At 32.7% G+C, this 23,999-nt stretch overlaps 3 protein-coding genes across 3 annotated transcripts; 2 read left to right on the top strand and 1 right to left on the bottom strand.

The window, feature by feature from the left end:
• Positions 1–130: 130 nt before the first annotated feature.
• On the top strand, positions 131–4,839 carry LOC108223761 (probable beta-1,4-xylosyltransferase IRX10L). The gene is made up of 4 exons (XM_017398169.2): positions 131–510; positions 2,757–3,145; positions 3,251–3,492; positions 4,087–4,839. Exons 1-4 carry the CDS (start codon positions 405–407, stop codon positions 4,598–4,600), a joined length of 1,251 nt encoding a protein of 416 aa, XP_017253658.1. The 5' UTR covers positions 131–404; the 3' UTR covers positions 4,601–4,839.
• An 8,969-nt stretch (positions 4,840–13,808) lies between these two features.
• Positions 13,809–18,056, top strand: LOC108201385 (protein FAR1-RELATED SEQUENCE 5-like). The gene is made up of 5 exons (XM_064093174.1): positions 13,809–14,325; positions 14,859–15,702; positions 16,046–16,322; positions 16,412–16,975; positions 17,330–18,056. Exons 1-5 carry the CDS (start codon positions 14,286–14,288, stop codon positions 17,936–17,938), a joined length of 2,334 nt encoding a protein of 777 aa, XP_063949244.1. The 5' UTR covers positions 13,809–14,285; the 3' UTR covers positions 17,939–18,056.
• A 905-nt stretch (positions 18,057–18,961) lies between these two features.
• LOC108194980 (uncharacterized) lies at positions 18,962–23,533 on the bottom strand. Its single transcript, XM_064093126.1, has 11 exons — positions 23,107–23,533; positions 22,638–23,024; positions 22,051–22,137; positions 21,286–21,930; positions 20,989–21,192; positions 20,702–20,902; positions 20,025–20,533; positions 19,775–19,952; positions 19,565–19,678; positions 19,340–19,477; positions 18,962–19,245 (listed from the first exon to the last, which is right to left on the bottom strand). Exons 1-11 carry the CDS (start codon positions 23,212–23,214, stop codon positions 19,030–19,032), a joined length of 2,787 nt encoding a protein of 928 aa, XP_063949196.1. The 5' UTR covers positions 23,215–23,533; the 3' UTR covers positions 18,962–19,029.
• Between the last annotated feature and the right edge of the window lie 466 nt (positions 23,534–23,999).

The following is a 23,999-nucleotide window of genomic DNA, read 5'->3' as shown; positions in this document are numbered from 1 at the left end:
TTCTTGCTCAACTTGAAATTTATTTAAATAAATATTGATTTTTAGGAATTATAATTATTAAATAATTTTTTCATTTGTGCTATTTTTTTATTTCTGCAACTATATATTAGTACTTGACAGCTTGCCCAAGACCAAACTGAACCAAACTAAAAAACTAGCTGCTCATTCCCTATTTCTTGAAGCAATTTAAAAAACCCATTTCTTTAATTTCTGTTTTGAAGCTTACATTTTCTTGAATTTATTGTTTATGTGTGTCTATTATCAACTACTTTCTCTGATGACATCTCAACTATCTCATTCCTTGTGCTTTATGTAGACCCTTGTGTTTCTTGCTGAGAATACAACACTAAAGTTCTCATTTTTAGTGTTGATTTGTGGTGAATTTCTTGAGAGAAGTTCAAGAAATGAAAAACTGGAGATGGGGTTTTGCTGGGCTTGTTTGTTTTCTGATTCTTTTGAGGGTTGAGGCTAATGAGCACCGCAGAGGTCAACAGACAGAGAGGATTTCAGGTCTTTTGTTGTAAAGATTGCATCTTTTTTGTTTATTTATGTTGACCTGATTTGTGAAATTTTAATGTGTGTGTGATTTTGAGCTTTCTTGATGATGTTATTGTGATATGTTGAGTAGTTGAGTATTGTGGTTTTCATGTATTAAGTATGATTGTAAGAGGGTTTTCGACATTTGTGTGATCTGTGCACCTTTCGGTTTTGTTGTGTTTCAGTATATTTTAAGGCTGCTGTTTTACACAAATCTAATTCGACAAAGAGGGAGATCTTTGGAAAAATTGTGGAACAGGGAACTCTCTTTGTGTTGTCGGTGAAGTTTATTTTGTAGTTCTTTGTCTAAATTTCAGTGGTTTAAACTATTAATCCATGTTTACTTATTTGATAATCTTATAATGTGTTAGAGGTTTGTAGGCAAAATGGTTGTAGTGAAACATGACTCCTTTAGACTATTCATTGGCATCAAGATCTCAACTAGATCATGGCAGCACTTTTAGCATATAGCAGAATTTATAATATATTGACCTGTGATAACTGATATGTTTCTCTTTCTTTTTAGAGTGCTCAATTGCCTTGATGACATTTTCACGTTAATGTCATAGTGAAATAGTCAGAGCCTATTCTGTAAAATTATTTAGTGAGATACTTAGAGTATTAGTGAAATACTTGGCCCCCATTTGTTTCCCTCAATTATCAAAACATAAAGAAATCATGTTCGGGTTATTATTCCTAAAATCCAGTCCTCGTTTAATTCCTTCTGTGAAGACTGCTACACAAAAAATTATTCCTAATTTTATTTTTCTAAAATTTTGCATGACTGGAAAGTAGAATCTAGATATTATTGTGACATATAAATACCTTTGCTAGCCTATTTACGCTTGGCGGTCACATAACTTTTGAGCGTAAAGCTTGTTTTGAGTAGTAATTGCAATAAATATACTAAATTGGTCCTTGTGCTGGTTACTTTCTGTTAGAGTTTGCATCATGGTTTTATTGGGTATCTTATGCATGATCTGAGGCATCTTCTGAATTTCCTTGTTATCACAAATCCTATTAACAAATAAGCTCTTTGACTATTCTGACTGCTATACAACGGATGAACAAAGTCCATTCAGTTTTATCAAATTCCCTTCAATTTTGTGTGACTGCTCTTTTAATTTGAACAAAGTCTGTAACTAATTAAGCCATAAAGTTTTCACTTTTCTTTTTTACTTGGCATTTTTCACATATAAATGCATAACTTTTAGACGTGCCTTCACCGAAGCCTATTCAGGAAGGTTTTCCAGTTATGGTGAGGGTGATACTTTTTAGCTAGCTTCCATTTGTTACCCTGTATTGAAATTATTTACATAGAAATTATAGGTGGGGAGTTGGTATTAAAATTTATTTCACGTTTAGTTCCCTTTACTAACCCAATCACATATAAATTATGTCAATTAAGCACAATTGGAAACTGAATTTGATTAAGATATATGTGATTGTGCCTTAACTTTTAAGCTTAATGTTCTTGAAAACCGAATTTTAGTATTACAGCCTATTGAGCCTAGGTTGATATATATACCTTAGCATCTCACTAACTGTTATGTAGTTGTCTGCGGGTCAGTTTAACGTTCAGTACTCTGTAGTTTTGCTGAAGGGTTTAATTAGTTATCTAATTTAAATAACTATTAAAAAGTGACTCAGCTTCTAATAAGGACGTTAGGCTGCTGCCTTTTACAATACGGAATCAAAGTATCTGATGTAAGCTTAATTATATGATGGAACTGAAAGGATTACGACTTTGATCGACTATGAAAAGATATCAAACATAATTGATTTGAACCCATCATATTAGCTAATGACTTTAGAGGGACTTGTGTAGTAGTATTTTGTCATTTAAGTCCGTTATGTGGTTTAGCAGGGTTCATATAAGAATTGTATTATAGTAGCAAATTAGCTGTAATTGTACCTCTTGCAGGTAATAATATCTTATTTGGACCTTATGCACTTATATTTTGTACAATGAAGAACCTCTTTTTCTGTCTTGTGAGGTTTGTTAAACCTATAAACTTGCTGTAATTGATTTGCAAAAAGTTCTGTTTCCAAATATTTTGACAAGTGGATGGTTTATTGTGCAACTAGGCTATTTTCCTCCCTTATATGTACTTAAAAGTTCAGCATTTTCTGCTTTCATAATATCTGAATCCCTGAACTTGTGGTGCAATATCAAATAAATCCGAGTCTTTATCTGTGCTTGATTTTGTAAAAATTAGGTAGTGCTGGTGATGTCTTGGAAGATGATCCTGTGGGAAGACTAAAAGTTTTCGTTTATGAGCTTCCAAGCAAATATAACAAAAAGATTTTGCAGAAGGACCCAAGATGCCTTACGCATATGTTTGCTGCAGAAATTTATATGCATCGGTTTCTTTTATCGAGCCCTGTTCGAACTCTCAATCCTGAGGAAGCTGATTGGTTCTATACCCCTGTGTATACAACTTGTGACTTGACACCAAATGGTCTCCCTCTGCCCTTCAAATCACCTCGTATGATGAGGAGTGCAATACAACTTATCTCGTCTAATTGGCCTTACTGGAATAGGACGGAAGGGGCGGATCACTTCTTTATAACACCTCATGACTTTGGAGCATGCTTCCATTATCAAGTACTCTCTCACGCACACTCACACATACACAATCACAAACTCGTGGTTGTCTTTTGAACTTTCAATATTTTACACTGGGCCTGAAACAATTTTTTGTTATTGCAGGAAGAGAAAGCAATTGAAAGGGGAATTCTTACATTGCTGCAGCGTGCTACATTAGTTCAAACTTTTGGACAGCGAAATCATGTTTGCTTAAAGGATGGCTCCATCACAGTTCCGCCTTATGCTCCTCCACAGAAAATGCAGTCTCACCTGATCCCACCAAACACGCCTAGATCCATCTTTGTTTATTTTAGAGGTTTATTTTATGATGTGGGAAACGACCCAGAAGGTGGTTATTATGCAAGGTACATACTAGAAACCTTTGTCATTCTTATTGATTCACCCGTATGTTCCATATCATATTGACGAGCATTACTAAGCTTTTGGTGCTTTCATTATGCTACTTAAGAATGTTAAACTTACCCGGAATCACTCACCACGAATCATACAGTATGATTCATTTGCGGTGTCTCTAGAAAAGTTTCCTTACTTAGGAATCCTAAGTAAGCATTTTACAGAAAATATGCATTAGTGCACGTGTCATGTCTTGGTCCTCCGGGTCATGATGGTTTCTCAAACAATTGGGTTCTGGAACTGACATGAAACATTTGTTTTTCAACACAATGGGTCCTCTGGGTCATGATGTCCTACAATATAATCACGCACTGACGGTGCATCACTTTGAGAACTTAAATTTAGGCCTATATTTGGGAATGCGGCAGCATCATAATATATAAAAGAAGAAAAAGAAATATATATGTGTTGTTACCTGATTATAATATACATATCCAAAAATATCATAATATTCATATTGAGAGCTTAAATTATTCTATCTGTGAATTGTGATGTGATAATGATACATGCTTTAGTCTTATTTAGTTAATTGTTTCATCCTACAGAGGTGCAAGAGCAGCAGTATGGGAGAACTTCAAGAACAACCCACTTTTTGACATCTCTACGGAGCATCCGACCACTTACTATGAAGATATGCAACGAGCAATATTTTGCTTATGTCCACTAGGCTGGGCCCCATGGAGTCCTAGATTAGTTGAAGCTGTGATATTTGGTTGCATTCCTGTCATTATTGCAGATGACATTGTTTTGCCATTTGCTGATGCCATTCCGTGGGAAGAAATCGGGGTTTACGTGCCAGAGAAGGATGTTCCAAATTTGGATACGATGCTCACCTCTATATCCCCAGAGGTCATATTGAAAAAGCAGAGGTTGCTGGCAAATCCTTCGATGAAGCAAGCTATGTTGTTTCCACAACCCGCTCAACCTGGGGATGCTTTTCATCAAATTTTAAACGGGCTTGCCCGAAAATTGCCGCACGACCGAAGCGTATTCTTGAAGCCTGGAGAAAAGATCTTGAACTGGACTGCAGGCCCTGTGGGCGATCTGAAACCTTGGTAGTAATGTTTGTTGGCGGTGCACTTTAGGTACAAATCAGACCTTTTGCTATGATGATGATCCTAAATTAGTTAGATTCTGAATACTTATTTTGTGTAAAAGTGTTTAAACTAAAGGCTATTCTGCAGTACTCAAATTATAGACCGGAGGGTGGAGACTGGTTTTTCCTTTTAGATATTCATGTATTTGAGAAATTGCCACTTAATTCAATACAAATTAAAAATAACAATTTTGTGATGAAATGTTGCTTTCAATATCGTTTGAGGATATAGACTTTGTTCTGGCCGCTGTGATGACAATTCAAGTAGTACTTAAAAAGATTATAACCTTGTTCCTTTGATGTGATGCAAGAACTTATCTCAAAGGTGTAAACACTTGGTGTCCTTTTTATCTCCTCTTTCCGCGCGCTCTCTCTCTCCTCCCACTATCATCTCTCTCCTCACAATCTATTTCTCATAGTCAACATGCCAACACTAATTCTCTCTATCATGTTCCTAGATTCAAGAAAACAATCAGACCATATTACATTAGTTGTGTTGGATTTCGAAAAGAATGGGGATGGTGTCAGATTTCAGAAAGAATGGAGCTGGATGGGTGAAGAACAGATTTTGCATAATTGAGAGACGGCGTGATGGTGATGAAGAGAAGGGGCTAGAATACAGGGCTATATTTTAGTTGCTTTTGATGAGAGAGTGAAGGTGAGATCCTGGGAGATGAGGTTATGTTTAATTGATTTCTTATTTTTTTTCGGTTGATTTTCTGGTTGTTGGTCTAGGGGTGTCAATGGATCGGATATCCGGTCCGACCCGGTCCAATTTAGGAACTAACGGAGCGGATATGGATCACCTAAAATAAAATTCGATCCGAAAAAAATTCGATTCGGAAAATATCCGATCCGAAAAAAATACGATCCGACTTATATATATATATATATATATATATATATATATATATATATATATATATATATATAAACTAAAAACGAGTTTCTGGTCAGTTTTTTATCACTATTTTTAACTACAGAAATCACTAATTTGTACATAACATATCACTAATTTATATATAGAATATCTCGCGAATATAAATATATATATACACATATATGCAACGTATATGACCAACATCTTCACCCGAACTGTAATAATGGACCTCTTACCACCATTACCAGACGTTTCCATGACTTGCCACCATTGTCTACCATCGCCAATAGTCACATACACCTTCCATCATAATTTACCCAAACTAACAATTACTTACCACCATCATACAACATCTCATGCGGCTTCCCACCGCCAAAAACCTTCATACGACTGAAATTGATCATCTATAATCGATTATCAATAGTTTAGGTAAGTAGATTTTCTCAATTTTGGTAATAAAATCACTGTTTATATACTATATAAAAATAGTTATTAGTGCCGTATAAATTAGTGATACGCGTAGTTATAAATAGTGGTATGGAAACTGGTTTCTAGTTTGTATTTGATCACTTGCCTATACACACACACACACACACACACACACACACACACACACACACACACACACACACACACACACACACACACACACACACACACACATATATATATATATATAAATATATGTGTGTGTGTGTGTAAACTCTATTAATATATTATATATACAAGTAAATAAATAAAATTAAAGAGCATTTGAACTTGGATATTTGGACTTATTAAACGTTTGGTTAGAGAGCTTTGAGCTGCATTAGTACAACTTATTTATATTTTAAGTTTCTCATATTCTATTTTATTGAAGGATTTGTAATATTTTTAAGTTATGTTTTTAAATTCTAAACTTTCAGAATTTATTAAAGACTTGTAATATTTGAACAAATGTGTTTTTGTATTTTAAAACACTACGTTCTAATTTTATAAATTATATTATAAGTGATTTCAACAAATTTTTATAGGCGAAGACTTTATTTTTGTTTAAATATAAACGGAGCGAAGCTCCGATCCGAAAATCCGTGATCCAACGGATTAGGATATGGATCATGTTCTAAAAAATTCAGTTGAAATCCGCCGTTTCGTTTTTGTAGGATGGTCCGGTCTATTGCCCGAATCCGAACCCGGTAAAATTAAACGGATCAGGATATGGATCATGTATGATCCGATCCAAATGCGATTCAGTGACACCCCTATGTTGGTCCGCAGGGCCACTCATTTGTAACTGGTTGCAACTTATTGTGCAACTAAATATAATTTACAACGGATTTTTTCAAAGTTGCATATGTGGATGCATATGTGGATGCTGGTAGTTGCATACATGGTTACATATGCAACCTCGTATTTTTGCAAATATATTTTGAAACATAGTATATTTTTTATCTTGAGATTTCAAATTAGATTTTATTAAACTGTTTTGGAGATTAAAACAATTTTGTTTAAATTTTAATTGCTACATTTAAATTTATTAAGTTTGTTTGACTGTAATAAATTCATATTATGGTGAGATATTATGTTTAGTAGTGATTGACTCATTTAAATTGAATTGATTGATTGATGTCATTAATGGTGTTTATAGATTTAAATGTTAATTGTGCCTTATTGAGGCGGATTTGTACCATTCATGGGTGGCCATAAGTGATGACGTATATTTCGGCTTGTAAGAAACAATTTACTAATTTTAATTACTTTAGTGTCTAGCAAAAGATCCTTCTTTGGTTGAGTCTTTATTTTTTTTTTTACTTTAGGAAATATATATACACACACTTTTAGAAATAATTCATTTTTGGATATATTATCCTTTATAATTTGTGCAATGTATATAATTTTTATATATGAACTTATGTTCTTATTTCGTGTGTCTTTTGCAGGATCCTTGGTAGAGATATATAGGGGCTTTTTCCTCTCAGACATTAAAGTATTATTATCTAAACGTTCTGAGATATCTTGCATGTATTTCGGTTAGATGATAATCTTTTTTGAATGAATGAAATCTCTTGAAGCGATTATTGTATCTCGAGATACAACTCATTTACGAGTATGTAGATCCTGACAAAAAAACGTGACAGTAATTTTGCAAAAATTCTTTTAAAATTGGGTATTTATGAGAAAATCCATAAAGTTCATATATTTTCGTTAGATTTGTTAATCATTTTTAAACTCAAGAAAATAAATTTAGAGAATTAATAGATTTCAGAGACGTATACAAATTAAAATGTTTAAATACATATATTTATTTATTTATCATAGATTTTATTACGGTTTGTAACCCTTAACTTTGGCTTATTGGCAGGTGAATACTCATACTTTGAAACGTGACAGTCGACACCCTAAAGATCATATTGTGTTGTAGTTTATAACCTTTCCGTTAAAGTTAAATATGAGGTGTTAGTTTAGGGGCATTTTCGTACTTGCATAATATAATTTTTGACTTTTATCAAAAAATTATGTAACTAAGATTTAGAGTGAGAGAGCAGCAGCGAATCCAGCTCCGAAAGTAAGGAGGGTCGTATATAATATTTTGTAACTAGCAGTCAATCGGTTTACATTAACTCGTTGAATTAATTACTCCCTCCGTCCCACCTAATTCTTTACATTGAGTGTGGGCATGGAGGTTAAGAAATATGTATAAAGTAGTGAAAAAGAGAAAGAAAAGTGGGTGAAGTGGTGGGACCCATTGATTTTTGATATATAAAATAGAGATAATGTTGTAAAAGTAGTGTGAAAAGGAAGAAAAAGTGGGAAAGTGGTGGGACCATTAACTATTTTAGAAAAGTTTTGTAATGTAAAGAAATGAGTGGGACGTCCAAAAGAGGAAACTGTAAAGAATCTGGTGGGACGGAGGGAGTATATTAAAATACACTCTAAATCATTTTTTTATATATACTATTTTTTTTTCTACTTTTTCACTTAAATTAGTTTATTTTTCAAAGTTCAATCTTAATTTATTCGATTTTTTTATACGATAATATGACTGATTCCATTAAATATAATTATTTACCGTTTCATAATATTACTTAACCGTTTTACAACTTTTTTTTACCGTGTCACAACATTATCTACGATACTAGTAGTGTTATGATTTTTCTCAAACCTAGTACTCTACTTTACTTAAAAAACTATTGTAAGACTAGTTATTATGTACTATTATTTCACTTAGAAAACTAGTGCAATAGTTGCGCTAAATATGTTTTTGTCATTACCTAGTATATTTTTGCCCCTAGATAAATTTTTTATTAAAGTAATAATAAAATTTTAAGAAGATTAATTTAAATATATGCATGACAAAATTTAAGGGGGTTGATTGACTTTCTTACCTAGTATATAGAACACCTGATAAATTGTTTATCAAGCATCCCTTGTGGCATCATCCGTTGGTTTGTGAGCTGATTTCAGGATCGCTTTCATCTCCGGCTTCACTTTAGCCTTCAACGGTTTCACCGTAAAGTTTTTCTGCATATTAAGCATATTACTACGATATTTCGGCGGCTTTGGAATCTACTTGCTCAACGTCTCTGAGAGTGTCAAACCACAAAATACACCAGCGCCAAACCACAACCACTAGCCATCAGGCATACCGAGCACCATTGTTTCAACTGTGTGTGTGAGAGATGAAATCTGGAGAAGTGAAATACGCGAGTGAGGGAGGTGTGATAATGTGTTTAAATACACCGCCGGATTGTTTTGATCAAGGGTGGAGATTCTCAAAAATCAAATGAGGCTGAAGGAATTTACGGAAGAGCGGAAGCATGATATAACAATTATCAATCCGTAAATCATGAATCGCGCATATAGAAAGACACATAAATTACACATACGATTTATGAAATAGTTTTAGAATCGAATTCTAACCTTTAAAAGCGATCCAAGGAAGACAAAGAGAGGTCCTAGCAGTTGCTTCTCAATGCGTGAAGCACTCTACCGGTATCCACCAAGATTAATCCTTCGATGAAGCTTTTATAAAGATGGAGCCCTTCTGCTTTTGAGAGAGAGAGAGAGATGAAGAAGGTGAGGGAGGCTACTAGGTTTTCACAAAACCCCAGTTGTCTAAAGCCTTCTCATCTCTTTCTTTATATAGGGCCCTCCTAGGTTTTACACAATTATTATATCAATATATATTAATATATATAAATCCCACACTTTATCTTATAAAATGTTTAAATAATAATTAAAACTATTTTAATTATTATTATTTTCTAAACTCCTTAGAAAATAACCTGCTCTCTCAAAAAATCCCTTCATCAATAAATTAATCTTTTTATGGTGTGACCCTGTAGGTTCAATATTATGCCGGTAGTAGAAATAAATAATAATAAACCTTTTATTAATTATTTATATGAATTCTAAAATTCACTAAATATAATTAACTGATTAATTATATTTATTCTACATCGTGAGTGATGCTTCTCAACATATCGCGACTATCCGGATAATATAAATTCTCTGCTTAGAATAACAAGAACCTGTCAGTGACTAGTTACCGTACAATTAATTCCTTCTACCCTTACAATATCCCGATTAAATACAAGGCATGGATCTCGTGTCAAGCCTATCAAATTTAATCATATGATTTCTTGTTCTTAATGCGAAGTTCATATTAATGCAAATTAGAAACTCCTTTCTAATTTCATACACTCTGGCCAGAGATTCCAGAACTTGCATAGAAAGAATAACATAGGATATTCTCTTCCTATACTGGAAGGGGTAGATCCTCTATTGACGTTAACTATCTCTATACATAAATCCCTATGCCCAGAATAGTCCTAATGGTTGTCCTTGAGACTAAGGACTAAACCAAAGCACAGTTCTTTATATATAAGATAACTTTAACGATCTCAAGTCTTAGGACACTTGTACAACTATCACTCAGTGAATAACTATTGACACGTGAGTAATCTCCATTAGTTATTCAACTTATCGAGTCATGTTCAGTGAACTTATTCCCCAATAAGCACCTACATACTGGCTATAGTGTCACCACACAAATGCCTATGAGAACAGACATCCTCCTCAAGGGAGCAAGCACAGTATGTACCAATCTTTGCGGATTTACTAACTTCCGATTAGTTATCCTATGATCAGGAACTGTTTAAGTCCAGAGTTATCATCTTCTAGATCTCACTATTATAATCTCATTATAATTCTAGAAGCTTTACTCCAAACTATGGAACATCTTATTTAAAACACTTTAAATAGATAAATCCCATAATAAAATCAAAACAAGTCTTTTATTAATATTAATGAAATCAAATACGAATACAAGAAAGTATTTCCTAACTCATCATACATGATTGGATTTAGGACAAACACTTTCAGAGGCGCCAAAATAACTAACTCTATCTAGAGTTGTGCAATATCACCACCTATGTGCTTTTCTTTTTCTCTTTTGGTCAAATTTAAAGTGTAATTCTACTTTCTTGAGTATCTAAGTAATTTTTATTCTACTGGGTTATCTCTTTCGTTTATATTTATTGAATTGAATTAACATTATGTATTTAACAATTCAAATATGTTACTTTTAAATTTTAAAAGATGTATAAAATACAAATTATGGATTTTTTTTAATCTCATATCAAACTTGAAAGGCTCGTAAGAAGTATACTCCTCTGACATGACAAATTCACATTCGAAGAGACAAACAATATGATCCAAGATACTGATTTAATTCTGAAATGAAATTCTATTTTGGACCGAACCTGACTAAACCGAAATAAATATTTTTATCATAAAAAACTAAAACTTTTAAGAGAAAATATATTATAAAAAATTGAAAAATCATAATTTATCATAAAAAGAAGTATCAATTAGTCGTTACCGGTTCATCAAGATATATGTAACTGAATTTATAAAGTAGATTTTGGTTCTGCCGCTATAACTTACCTTCGCATTCCAGTATAAACATTGTGGGTGTTCGGGTGCGGGTTTTAAGCCCCGCTTCTGGAGTTTAAGTTGGAAACACTTATTCGTACGTTTGTGTAAAAAGTCGGGAAGCACTTATAAAAAGCTGGGATTCCTAACTTTTGTTCATGACTTCTACTTTTTTCCAAAACACTTTAATCACTTATAAGTTTTAACTAACTTCTATCACTTTTTTGTTTTAAGCAAAAAGCACTTATTTTAAACTCATACAAACGGCCTCATGGTATTCCAGTTGCATGTTTCTTCATTTTTAATAGTTTTTGAAGTTTTGATATTGCTCTTCAATTAGCGATAAACTCAGTAGAGAAGAACCCTGTTATTTGCAACATGAAGTTGGTTTTATTTTTATTATCAGTGGTCTTATCTACGACACTCCATCCTAATAACACACACCGAGAGATTTTTCCACTCTATTTTTCCCAACCCTTCCTCATACTCTTATATCAAATTTTGATCCTTCAAGATTTGAGTGATCGGAATGATTAATTCAGAGAGAGCGGTAGTATGGCTGTGTGAGTTGAATCAACAATGATGATGGTTGAATCGAAGAAGGGTCTGTCGCGATGTAATTGTAGATTAGGACGTCGAACGAACAGTTTTGTTGATTTCTAGACGGCAAGAAGGTTGTAGGATGAGACGTATTAGTCTGAAGGAATTACAAAGACTGAGATTGAGAAGATCGAGGATGGTTGTGTATTGAGAAGGAATGGTTGTAGTGACGGCTACGCCACTGGGTACAAGAATGAATGAAAAGGGTGGTGGCTGACGGAGAGAGAAGGTTGAATAGTGGAAAGGGATGGTTCAAGAAAAGAGGCGGTGGCAGAGACGAATGTAAATGATAGATTTGTTGTGAATGGATGATTTTTCGGTGGTGAAGTGGGTCCACGTGTAGGGGAGAAGAGAATTTTGCTAATTCTATCTTAAGTTAAGATTTTTAATATACCATTTATAGAAGACTTAATTGTAGTCATATATTTGGCATATGACAATCAAGTGTCATTTTGTTGGCTATTTATTTTGTCTAACTTATTTATATCTTTATTTTAGGATTATTATTTGTTATTTTATTTCTTTTAGTATCTAATTAAAAAAATTCACTTAAATATTAGTTATAATATTTTCTTTTAATGATATACATACCGACATATTCTTAATAGAATTTTATTAACTTTTTTAATTTTATATAATACATTTAAATTTTATATATTGCTCATTTTACTCTTGTTTTTGTTTATTTTTATTTTAGAATGTTTGAAATAGATCTTGAAAGGATAGTGGACCTCGGTGTACAAGATAATTTAGCTAAAATTTTGATGAAAGGAACTTTATATAATTACAAATTATGTTGAGTTTAGGTTCAAATTTATAACTCATTTTAGGTTCAGACTAGAGTTCGGTTCAGGGTTGAGCATTCGGTTAGTTTGGTCAAAAATTAGACCGTACAATATAAATCGAGAATTGAAATGTCATTTTTTCCTAACTGAAGTCCTATGATGGACCGAATTGAAATAAAAAAATTATCATAAAAAAAATAAACTTTTAAGAAAAAATTATATCATAAATGTTACATATTTGATGATGTCACAGGTATCTAACTTGTTTAATGTGCATAAATGAAGATCAGAGTTTAACCAGGAATCAGAGTTTATCGACTGCCAGCTGGATCAGAGTTTAACAATGATCAGAGTTTGCAGGCGCCTGATTTCTAAGAGAAGATTTGTATAAACAAGGAAGATAAAAACTAAGGAAGATTGTGCAGATCAGGACAGCAGAAGATAGCTATTGATTGGATTATTTTGGGAAGCAGATTATTAGTAAATCAATCAGTAGATATCATGTAACTGTGTATATAAACACAGATCGGGGTTTACTTTAGATGAGTTGAATATCGAGCATATTATTCTTGTAACCCAGCAGCTCTTAGTGATAAATTATAAATCACTAAGAGAGTATTTGTAAGCTACTGTGATTAGTGTTAATAAGAGCTTAGTTAATTTATTCTCTTATTCGTGTGTTAGTTTTGATTGTGTTCACTATATATAATAATATAGTGATTTTATTCGGCCTAACAATAAATAAACTAAACAAATCACAATTAATCATAAAAGAAAGTATCGATTAATTATCACGAATTCATCGAGATATAGGTAATTAAATTTACAAATTAGATTACTCTCAAAAAAAAAAAATACAAATGAAATCCTTGCAAATATTAATAACAAATAAGATTATAGTTATAATTAATGAGATATTATATATACGATATATATTATATAAAAATATATCAAAATATATATATATATAGGCCAAGGATCAAATAGAAACCAATTTTAAAATAAAAACTTAGAACTAATCTTGACCATCTATCTAATATAATTTACTTTCAATCATAGCCATTCAAATAATAAAATATGTAAAATATAAAAAACAAAGATTTTGTTTAATTGAATATCATAACTGATTTCCGTTTCTCTCTCTTCGCTCCATGATTTCAGCGCCTAGCAGCTTTCTCTCTCTAAGTTTAGCGACGCCATTAAAACTGTAGTCTTCGATTACTGTCTTCTCTCTGTCTAACTCGAGCTCTCTGTCTCTATTGCTCGAGCTTCGATATCTCTCTGTCTCTATTGCTCTGTGTCTCTAACACGAGCTTCGACTCTCTAACTCGAGCTGGCTTTTGTCTGTTTTTGACGTTTGATTGAAGCTCTCTGTCTCTGTTATTCTGGAGCTCTCTCTCTTTGTTGCTTTGTGTCTATAATTCGAGCTCGAGAAAGTGTGGTTGAAGTAGATTCGAATTGCTGAAGATGATTATATCAGACTTAACGAAGATTAGTGATAATCAAGGTAAAGTTTGTTGTTCACTGTTTTTGTTTTTTGATATAATTTGATGATTATATCAGATTACAGTGTTTTCATGCTCATATTGCTTTTGTAGTTTAGGCATGCTCATATTCTTGTAGTTTCTATTTAGTGATATGTCTAATATAATTTAGTTGTATTCGAATTGTGTATATTTTAGTTCTTGTGTTTTAGTTAGAGTTTAGACATGTAGTTGCTGGATTGATGATTGTTAGTTATAGTAATTGTGTTTATATATGATTTTTAGTCATATAGCTAATATAATTTAGTTGTATTGGAATTGTGTGTTTTTTAGTGTATGTGTTTTGGATAGATTTTAGATATGTAGTTGCTGTATTGTTGATTTTTAATGTATGATTGCAAGTTTTTGATGACTGAGTTAGTGTGTAGGTGTTGCAGTATATTAGTAGTGTTTGTTTATTATTTTCAATGTGATGCAGTAGGCAGTTATAGTATGATCCTGTTAGAGTATTATAGTATTATTTATATAATTTTTGAGTATGTCTGTTGTATTTCAGGTTCAAGTTGCGGTGATTCGTCTAATGTTAGTGTTAGTATTCCTGTTTCTTCAACAGAAAGCGAAAAATCAGTGACGAATTGCATTGTCTCTCCTGGTGGTATGAAGTATTTTATGCCTATTTCTGTTGATGGAAGTCAAGTACCGTTTCAAAATCAGTCATTTGATAGCTTAGATAAGGCGTACAACTTTTACAGAGAGTATGGGAGGCTAGGGGGTTTTGATGTACGAAAAACAACGGAGAAGAGAGATGCTGATGGTACCATAATTTTGAAACATTTTGTGTGTAGTAAGGAAGGTTTTGTTGATGGAAGTCATTCTGAAGGAATTAGGCAAAGACGTACTGTGTCACGGAGGTGTGGATGTAAAGCAAAAGTGGTCATGAAAATTAGGAGCCAGAACAGATATTATATTTTCAATTTTGTTGAACTTCACAACCATCCGCTTGCTAGTGAAAGTGGTAGACAGTTTCTGAGGTCTAGTAGAGAGATGACAGTTAGTTTGCGAAGTTTTGTTTTTGATGCTGCGAAGGTAAATATCGGCTGCAGCAAGGCATTTAGCTTGGTCAAAGAGATGACAGGTGGATATAGTAATGTTGGGGCAACATTACGTGATTTCAGGAATTTTAATAGGGATTTAAAAGAATTTGTCGGTGAAAGGGATGGACAGATGCTGATTGACAAGTTTAAAGTATTACAGGAGACATCAAAATCATTTTATTTTGCTTATGAGCTTGATGGTGACGGGCATTTGACTATGCTTTTCTGGGCTGATCCAACTAGTAGGAGGAACTTTGAAATATACGGCGATGCTGTGTCATTTGATGCCACTTTTGATACTAACAAGTAAGTTATTTTACATTTCAAATTGTTTTCTTTTAGTAATAGAATTATTAGTTTTCTTTTTATGTAATGTTGTTAGAATGTCGATAATGGTTTATATTATACTACAATACCTTGTCTGGAACTATGAAGTAAAGTATGTATATTTGTAATTTTTTTAATTAATCTTTTTAACAAGGCTCAAGGTGCAGTAGACAATAGTATACTGGAGTTATATTTGCAGTACCTTAGTGATAATCTCAGTATATTTTAGTGATACCCTAAATATATTTTAGTGATGTCTGCAGTGTATTTTAGTGGTATATGTTAGTTTATGTGGTTTTTAATCTGTTTTATCTATGTTCAGGTATAATATGATTTTTGCGCCTTTCACTGGTGTTGACAAACATGATAGATGTGTCACATTTGCTGCTTGTTTGTTATCAAAAGAAGATGTTGCTCATTATAATTGGGCCTTTAAACATTTTGTCAAGGCCATGGGACGCAATCCAGTGGTGTTTATAACTGATCAGTGCCCTGCAATGAAGGTATCTGTGCCGGCTTCATTTTGTGGTGATAATGATTTGGTTGCTAGCAAGCATCGCCTATGTATGTGGCATATAATGCAGAAATTCCCTATTAAGGTAGTTTTTTAGTTGTTTTTTAGAAATTTGGTTCCTAGCATCTGAAATTTACTGTCATATATTTTATGTAATTTTCCATAATATTGCAGCTTGGGAATCGTTTGTGTAAGGAAACAGACTTTATGGAGAAAATGAAAACTTACATATGGTCATCGAATTTGGAAATTGATGAGTTTGAAAGTGGATGGAAAGCGGTTATAGGAGAGTTTAAGTTGGAAGATAACAAATGGTTATCAGATATGTATGACATAAGAAAGTCGTGGATTCCTGCCTATTTCAGGGACAGTCCTATGTTTGGCTTGATGAGGACAACTTCAAGGTCCGAAAGTGAAAATTTTTTCTTTTCACAGTTTCACAAGCAAGGTGATACTTTATGTGAGTTTTGGATACGTTTTGAGAGTGCAATGCATAGGCAGCGGAATGAAACAGAACGTTTAGACCATGAGTCTAACTCAAGCAAACCAAACATTTTATCAAGATGGTTCATTGAAGATGATGCAGCTGAGCTATTTACACGTTCCATTTTTTACAAAGTTCAAGAAGAAATTTTGGCATCTTGCTTGGATATGCAAATCAAGAGAATGAGTGAAGAAGTTGATGGGGTAACTCATTTTGAAATAAAGGATGTCAAAGTTAAAGATAAACTTTTTAAGGTATGTGTTTTCCCCTTTATAGTAGTATTTTATATATTCTAATTTTGATTTATATTTTTTTTACAGTAGTAATTGTTATTGTGGAACAGAAAGTAAATATAAAATATTTGAAAATATGCATAATATAATTTTAGTAATGCATTATTAAAATATTTTGCATTCTGATAAATTGTAGTGGCATTAGTAGTTGTTTTGTATTGCAATTAGTCATTAGTAGTGATCTGGATTGGAAGTAAATGTACTGGACCACCTGCCGAACTTTGGTTTTTATGTCATTTTATTTTTGAAGCATATCTCATATTGGTAATGGTTCAAAATGGTGATTTGAATGGTGATTTATGATTCATTTTGCAGGTTACTGTTAGCAAATCACATGCCGTATGTTCATGCAAACAATTTGTTATGTGTGGAATTGTTTGTAGGCATGCTTTCTGTGGCTTAAAGCAGATTGGTGTCACAAAATTTCCAAGGAGTCTCGTGCTTAATCGTTGGATGAAAGTTGCAGAAAGTGGCACTTCATTGGAATCTAATGTTGTGTGTTCGGATTATTTTAAAATGGAGCAAGTGTCGTTGAAGTTGACAAACTTATGGTTTGATTTTCGTCAGATTCTTAGCAAAGCTGGAGTTGAAATGGATAAGCTTGACTATGTTCACAAAATCATTAAGCAGATAAGTAGTGATTTTGAAAAGTATGATGGAGATTCTGTTGATTTTACTAAAAAGGATCATATGGCAGCTATGGTAGGTGAACAGCCGGTTGAAGAGATTACCATTCTTGCACCAACTGTTTCCAGGAACAAGGGAAATTATTTCAAGCGTCTTGTGAGTGATAGAGAGAAAGCAATGACAAAAGCAAATAAAAGAGTTCGAAGATGTAAAGAATGTTCGGCAACCACTCATGATTCGAGAACTTGTCCGAAGAAAAAGAAGGATGGAGGAGCTGTAGTTTCGAATATGTTGTGAATATGATTTTAATTTTCAATTTTAAAAGACCTTGTGCACTTGTCTTTATAAATTGTTAAGTACATTTTGATTTTATGTTTTCTGAGTACATTTTGATTGTTTATAAATTGTCTTTATAAAGCATATGAGTACTGATACATTGTCAGTTTATATTGAATATATAAACTGAATTTGTCAAGTTTTGGAGTGAAAATGAGTTAGTTTTTAGTGATATAGGTAATGTAATTTAGTGGTGTTATCAGTGTAATTTAGTAGTATACATCCCAAGTTTTAGTGATATGTGTGGTTTTTTAGTGATATCCTGCTTTACTGTGTAATGAAAACAATGAAAAATCATAAAACTAAAATGAAACAATAACAAAAGTAAAAAAGCCAAATATTTACCATTGCATTTTGAGCTGGTAAAAACAAAATAACCATATCTTTACAAAAACAAACCACTAAATCATTTTCAGTCTCAACAGGACTGATAATTTTCAGCCATCTAATAATTCTGTTCAATCAGTTTCTAATATTCTATAAAAGTGCAGTAAAACAATGCACTAAATCTAAGAAGGAGTTGGTCCTTCTTGAGACGACCTTTCTGCTTCGTGGAAAGAACTTATTAAGTTCACCGCGAATTTCACTCTCTTGCCGGATTTTTTAGTTGGAAACTTTTCTGCAACTTTTCCAGCTAGGACGACGTTGATGATATTATGCTTCTCTGCTGTGTTGTACAAGGCTACAGCTTCTGTGGTGATAGGCTCTTTCAGTTCATTCAGGTGTGAAGATAGGATTGCTGTGTTGTACTTGAACCTCAGCCTAGTTATTTGTTTATCCTGTGTTGGCTGCAATATGATAATTTTTTTATTAGTGTTTGTTATCACATAACTTTTTAAGCCTAATAAACAGAGCAATTTGAAAAGAAATTAAGGACATGCTGCATACACATTTGAATTACAAAGCTATATACACTTTAATCAATTTCACTAAAACATATTAACTATATCACTAAAACATATTAACTATATCACTAAACTATATTAAGTATATCACTAAAGTATGTCAACTATATCACTAAAATGTAAAGCAGTATATAAGTATGTAAAATATTAAACTAATCTTACCCCTTCTTCTGTTAAGTCAGTGTTCCAGTTTTTAATATCTCCTTTGAAGGTTTCCATATGGCGCATGAGGAAGATACCACAATCTGTGGAATTGTCAGTAGTCTGCCATGGCATTTTCACAAAACGAGGCTTCATTTTCCGCACTCTTGATCCCAAATTTGGATTTTCATTCCTACTTATATAATTGCAAAAGTGAGAATGCTGTAAAAGAGAAGTAAAATATTAGTATAGTGGACTTAAAACAGTGCATGTTTATATACATAATAGTGGAATGAAGGATAAAAAAATATATTACCAAAACCTCCAAAACTCTGCTATAGTACATCTTAGGCTGTGCTTCACGTTTAATATTGTCAATTATAAAGTATCCCATGGTTTTGATACCATAGCATACCAAATAATAATGCTCATATTTATTAATAGGAAAGCACACCTGTAATCATATTAAGAGATATTTTAGTTAAAGATATTTGAGAAATGTTGAGATCTATGTCAAAATTAGTTAAGAAATGACATTTACCATTTCCACGTCTTCCACTTTTTTGATGGAAAAAGTTTGAAGAATCTTGTCCATCCCACTGGCAAACGAATCATAAGTTTCGGTGACTTTCTTTTCTGCATCAATGCTGAAAATCTGGTTGGTATAAATATATTAGATTCTGGTGTATGTAGTTATGAAATAACTGAAAGAAATTAATTAGAATATATATACGAAGGCAGTATATATTACCAAATCTCCTATTGTGCAGAAAAGTCTTAGTGGTGACCCATCTGCCTTGTACTTTTCACTGTCATTTAGGATTGTTGCCCATGTATCAATCACAGAGTAGTATACACTTGTTTTTGGTTTCAGCGTCAACAAGTGTTCCTTTATACATCTGACTTCCTCCCATCTAAACAAATCATCCCTGTAATTATATATATTAATTAGTATTAGGCAGATAAAGTAATGTATAAAGCAGAAAGGGCAAAATACTTACAATAGCTCGCCCTTTTTCTTTAGCAAGAAGACCCAATATCCAAAGTCTTCATTGTTCATTCTTTGCTTGATATCAATCACCCTGTTGACATAGGGTGATTTTTGATATGGACCAATTTTCTTTGTCCTCTTGCTTTTTTCTCTCTCTTGTGGTTCTGGCTCTGGCGTGACCAAATTTTGATTGCTTTCTTTTTCTATGTCATCCAGGCCAAGGGAAAAAGGAGGGACATATCTCTCATCATCTTTCTGTTGCTCAGCAAGGATCTCAATGTCGGTTCTGTCCATTTCTTCAACAACTTCTAGGCTGGCGACAATTTCAGGTGATAATTCATCACCCAAATCATCACCAGTTTCCTGGTTAGGAATGAGATATTCTTTCAGCATTTCACCGATAATAGCAAAGTTTTTATTATCGGGAAACTTTTCCCTTGCTTTCACTAAATCTTCATCAAATTTGGACTTTATGTCCACAAGTTCCTCTGCCCTTTTACGTAAATCATGAAGTACATCCTGAGAAGTCAATGCAAAATTTAGAATTGAAATATAGTGATATATATGGTAGTATTATAATATTTTAATAGGTGATCTATCTAATATACTCTAGTGATATATATAGTAGTTTTTAGTGATAATTTGCATGAATTTTAGTAGTATGTTACTAATTCATATATAATGTACCTCTTCAGTTTGTTCAACATTTCCATCAGCTGCCTCTGTTGGAGGAGTGTAATACTGTGTATTTTGTGGACTTTGGCACTGAGTTGATTCATGAGGTTGTTGTGATGTTGACTCCTTTCTCTTCAGGTAATCTTTTTCAATTCTATCCACCTCTGACCAATACTGCCACGTATCCCAGTCTCCATGTTCATTCTCATTTACCTACAATTAAGGATGAAACACATTTTTATATAAAAAGAATAAGATAGGTTTTCGACTACGTATTCCATATACAAACAGGATCATACCTTTGTCTTTGGAGGTTCAGAAGGATCAATTTTTTGTAGATATTCTTTTAAACTTGGTTGGATTGATCCAACTCCAAAAGCTCCGTCAATCACCTCAATTTCTTGTCTTTGTCTCAACATTTCTAGAGTCCAACCATTGTAGGAAGGAAATTGTCTATCAACCAGGTTCATTCCTTTGTACCTCACACGGTCGACATATAACAACTACAAAGTGAAACAAGTAAAACTATTAATTAGATTTTATATTCTATTAGAATATACGGACGAGAAAAAAAAAGATTTAGATTGTTGTCTTACAGTGAGAAAGATTAGTGATCCTCGGAAAAATGTTGTTGTTGTTCTGTTCCAACTCTCCATTCCAATTACAAGGTAGCCTAGGAGGAAATCTGCCCAGTTATACTTCTTGAGATTGTCAAGGTTATCATCAAGTTGCAGCAGTTGTTTGTCCACATAAGAAGCTCCTTTTGTACCAATAAGCACATTTGACATAACAAGAAGGAAGTTTAATTTGAAGTTATCATTAACTTCTTGGTTTTTCATCACTTGAACAATCATCTGTGTTGTTATTTGATCAGATAAAGTGAATTGTGCATGCCAATCTTTGATTCTTTGACTGTACTTTCCAGGTGATGCCAGAATAATAGGATGTCCTCCATTTGGCAGGCCTAACACATCATAAACATCTTCACTTGTAATATTAATATCTCCATCCTTCAGCTTCAGTGAGATTGAGTGGTGATCAAAGATTTGGAGTACATTGTAGGCGATTTTGGTTGGCAAAATGTCAAGCTCAAAATCCAGTAAGAGTGCAAAACCAGCTCTTGTAACCCAGTCCCTCTGCTCTTTTGTGAGTTCACCTACCATCTTACTAAAATGCCTTGGAGATATCCTTATCTTGACCTCGTCTTTTTTCTTATTTATATGTTTAGCCCCTTCTGTTTTCTAATGAAATAAGAGGAAATAATTAGTGTTGTAGAAACCACAAGAAACGACAGTGCAGGGCATCACTAAAATATTGTGCTCAAATTTCTAATTCTAAGTAACGAAATAAATAAAAAATACCTTAACATCCTTGTTCATGAACTTCAATAGTGGATATAATGTTCCAGCAATCCTTTTTCTTGGTATATGAGTTTCAAATGCAGCTTCCTGTTAAGAACATAAAACAATATACTAAGCAGTTGTATATTCACAAATTTATACTAAGCAGTTGTATATTCACAAATTTATAAAACTATGTAACCTGCAAAATCATAAAACTTGCAAATACATGTAAAATATACTATTTAACAAGAAGTATATTCACAAATTTATACTAAGCAGTTGTATTTTAGTGATCTTAGTTGATATACTTTAGTGATATACTCAATATACTTTAGTGATATACTTAATATAGTTTAGTGATATAGTTAATATATTTTAGTGATAGTGATATTCACCTATCTAATCCTTTAAAACAAATCAAGATTTTAAGCTACTAGTCTACTTTAAACAGATAGATATCTCACAAACAACACACACAAATATACAGACATTCAATATATACTATAATTAAAGACTATATAAACGTCGATGCTTTAAAATCTAATTTAAGCACATTCGATATATATACTATATAATTAATAATGAAGAAAGTGAAGAAAGTGTACCTTTTTCCTTTTGTATTTTGTTATTTTAATCTTTGGTTGTGCATTGTTGACTTGAGCTTGATTTTCTGTTTCATCCTCTTCTTGTTCATCCTCATTTTCTTCCTCACTTTCGTTTAGTACATCGTCTTGTTCATCATCTTCTTCTTCTGCACTATCTTCATCACCTTCTTCACCTTCTTGTGCACTATCGTCATCACCTTCTTCACCTTCTTGTGCACTATCGTCTTGCTCCATGTCTTCTGCACTATCTTCTTGTGCACTGTCTTCTTCACCTTCTTGCATATCTTCATCACTTTGTTTGTCATTATCTTGATCTCCATCTTGTTCATCCACCAGATTATTACAATTATGTTCATCCCCTTCTACTTCATCAACAAGTTTATTTCCCTATGAAATCATACAAAATAATGATTTAGATTAATTTATAAATCAATAATACAACTAAGAAATAATGTAGTTGATCACATACAACAAGAGTTTTGATATTTCTTCCAGCAGTAGCCTTTATGACTTTGTTATCTGGACGTCGATAGACTTTTGCAAGTGGTCTTTTGTCTCCTATGGTGTTGGTATTCATGTTTGCTTGATCTTCGGATTCTAAATCTACAGGAGTATCTGCAGTGTTTGTAAACTTTGACAAACTATGTGCACGAAGTCTTGTACTTCTTCTGCATTGAACTATGTAACCTGCAAAATCATAAAACTTGCAAATACATGTAAAATATACTATTTAACAAGAAGTATATTCCCAAATTTATACTAAGCAGTTGTATTTTAGTGATCTTAGTTGATATACTTTAGTGATATACTTAATATACTTTAGTGATATACTTAATATAGTTTAGTGATATAGTTAATATATTTTAGTGATAGTGATATTCACCTATCTAATCCTTTAAAACGAATTAAGATTTTAAGCTACTAGTCTACTTTAAAAAGATAGATATCTCACAAACAAAACACACAAATATACAGACATTCGATATATACTATAAATAAAATTCAATTGAGGTTACCAAGAGAAGAAAATAGATTCTAACTTGTTCTGTTATTTAGGCTTAAAAAATTATGTGATTAGAAACACTTAGCACTTAGCTCTGCTACAAGAGTTTTATTAAAGAAATATTTCGGTTATACATGTTAGTCTTCACTAATAAGAAGGTCTGCAATTCTCAAATCAATTATTATTAGTCAGTCTTCACTAATAAGAATTGATTAGTAATACTTAATGTTAATTACTTAATTCATAAAATTAGCTAGCCATGTCTTAAATAATCATATTAAGCTGCTTGACATTGGTGCTGAATCAATGCCTGATTCATCATAAATCAACTTTGAGTTTGAACATGGCAGAGGGATACC

This window comes from Daucus carota, chromosome 5, assembly GCF_001625215.2.
Source record: "Daucus carota subsp. sativus chromosome 5, DH1 v3.0, whole genome shotgun sequence".
NCBI classification, from domain to species: domain Eukaryota; kingdom Viridiplantae; phylum Streptophyta; class Magnoliopsida; order Apiales; family Apiaceae; genus Daucus; species Daucus carota.
The sequence above is the reverse complement of the archived record's forward strand: the minus strand, read 5'-3'. Positions and strand labels throughout refer to the sequence as shown.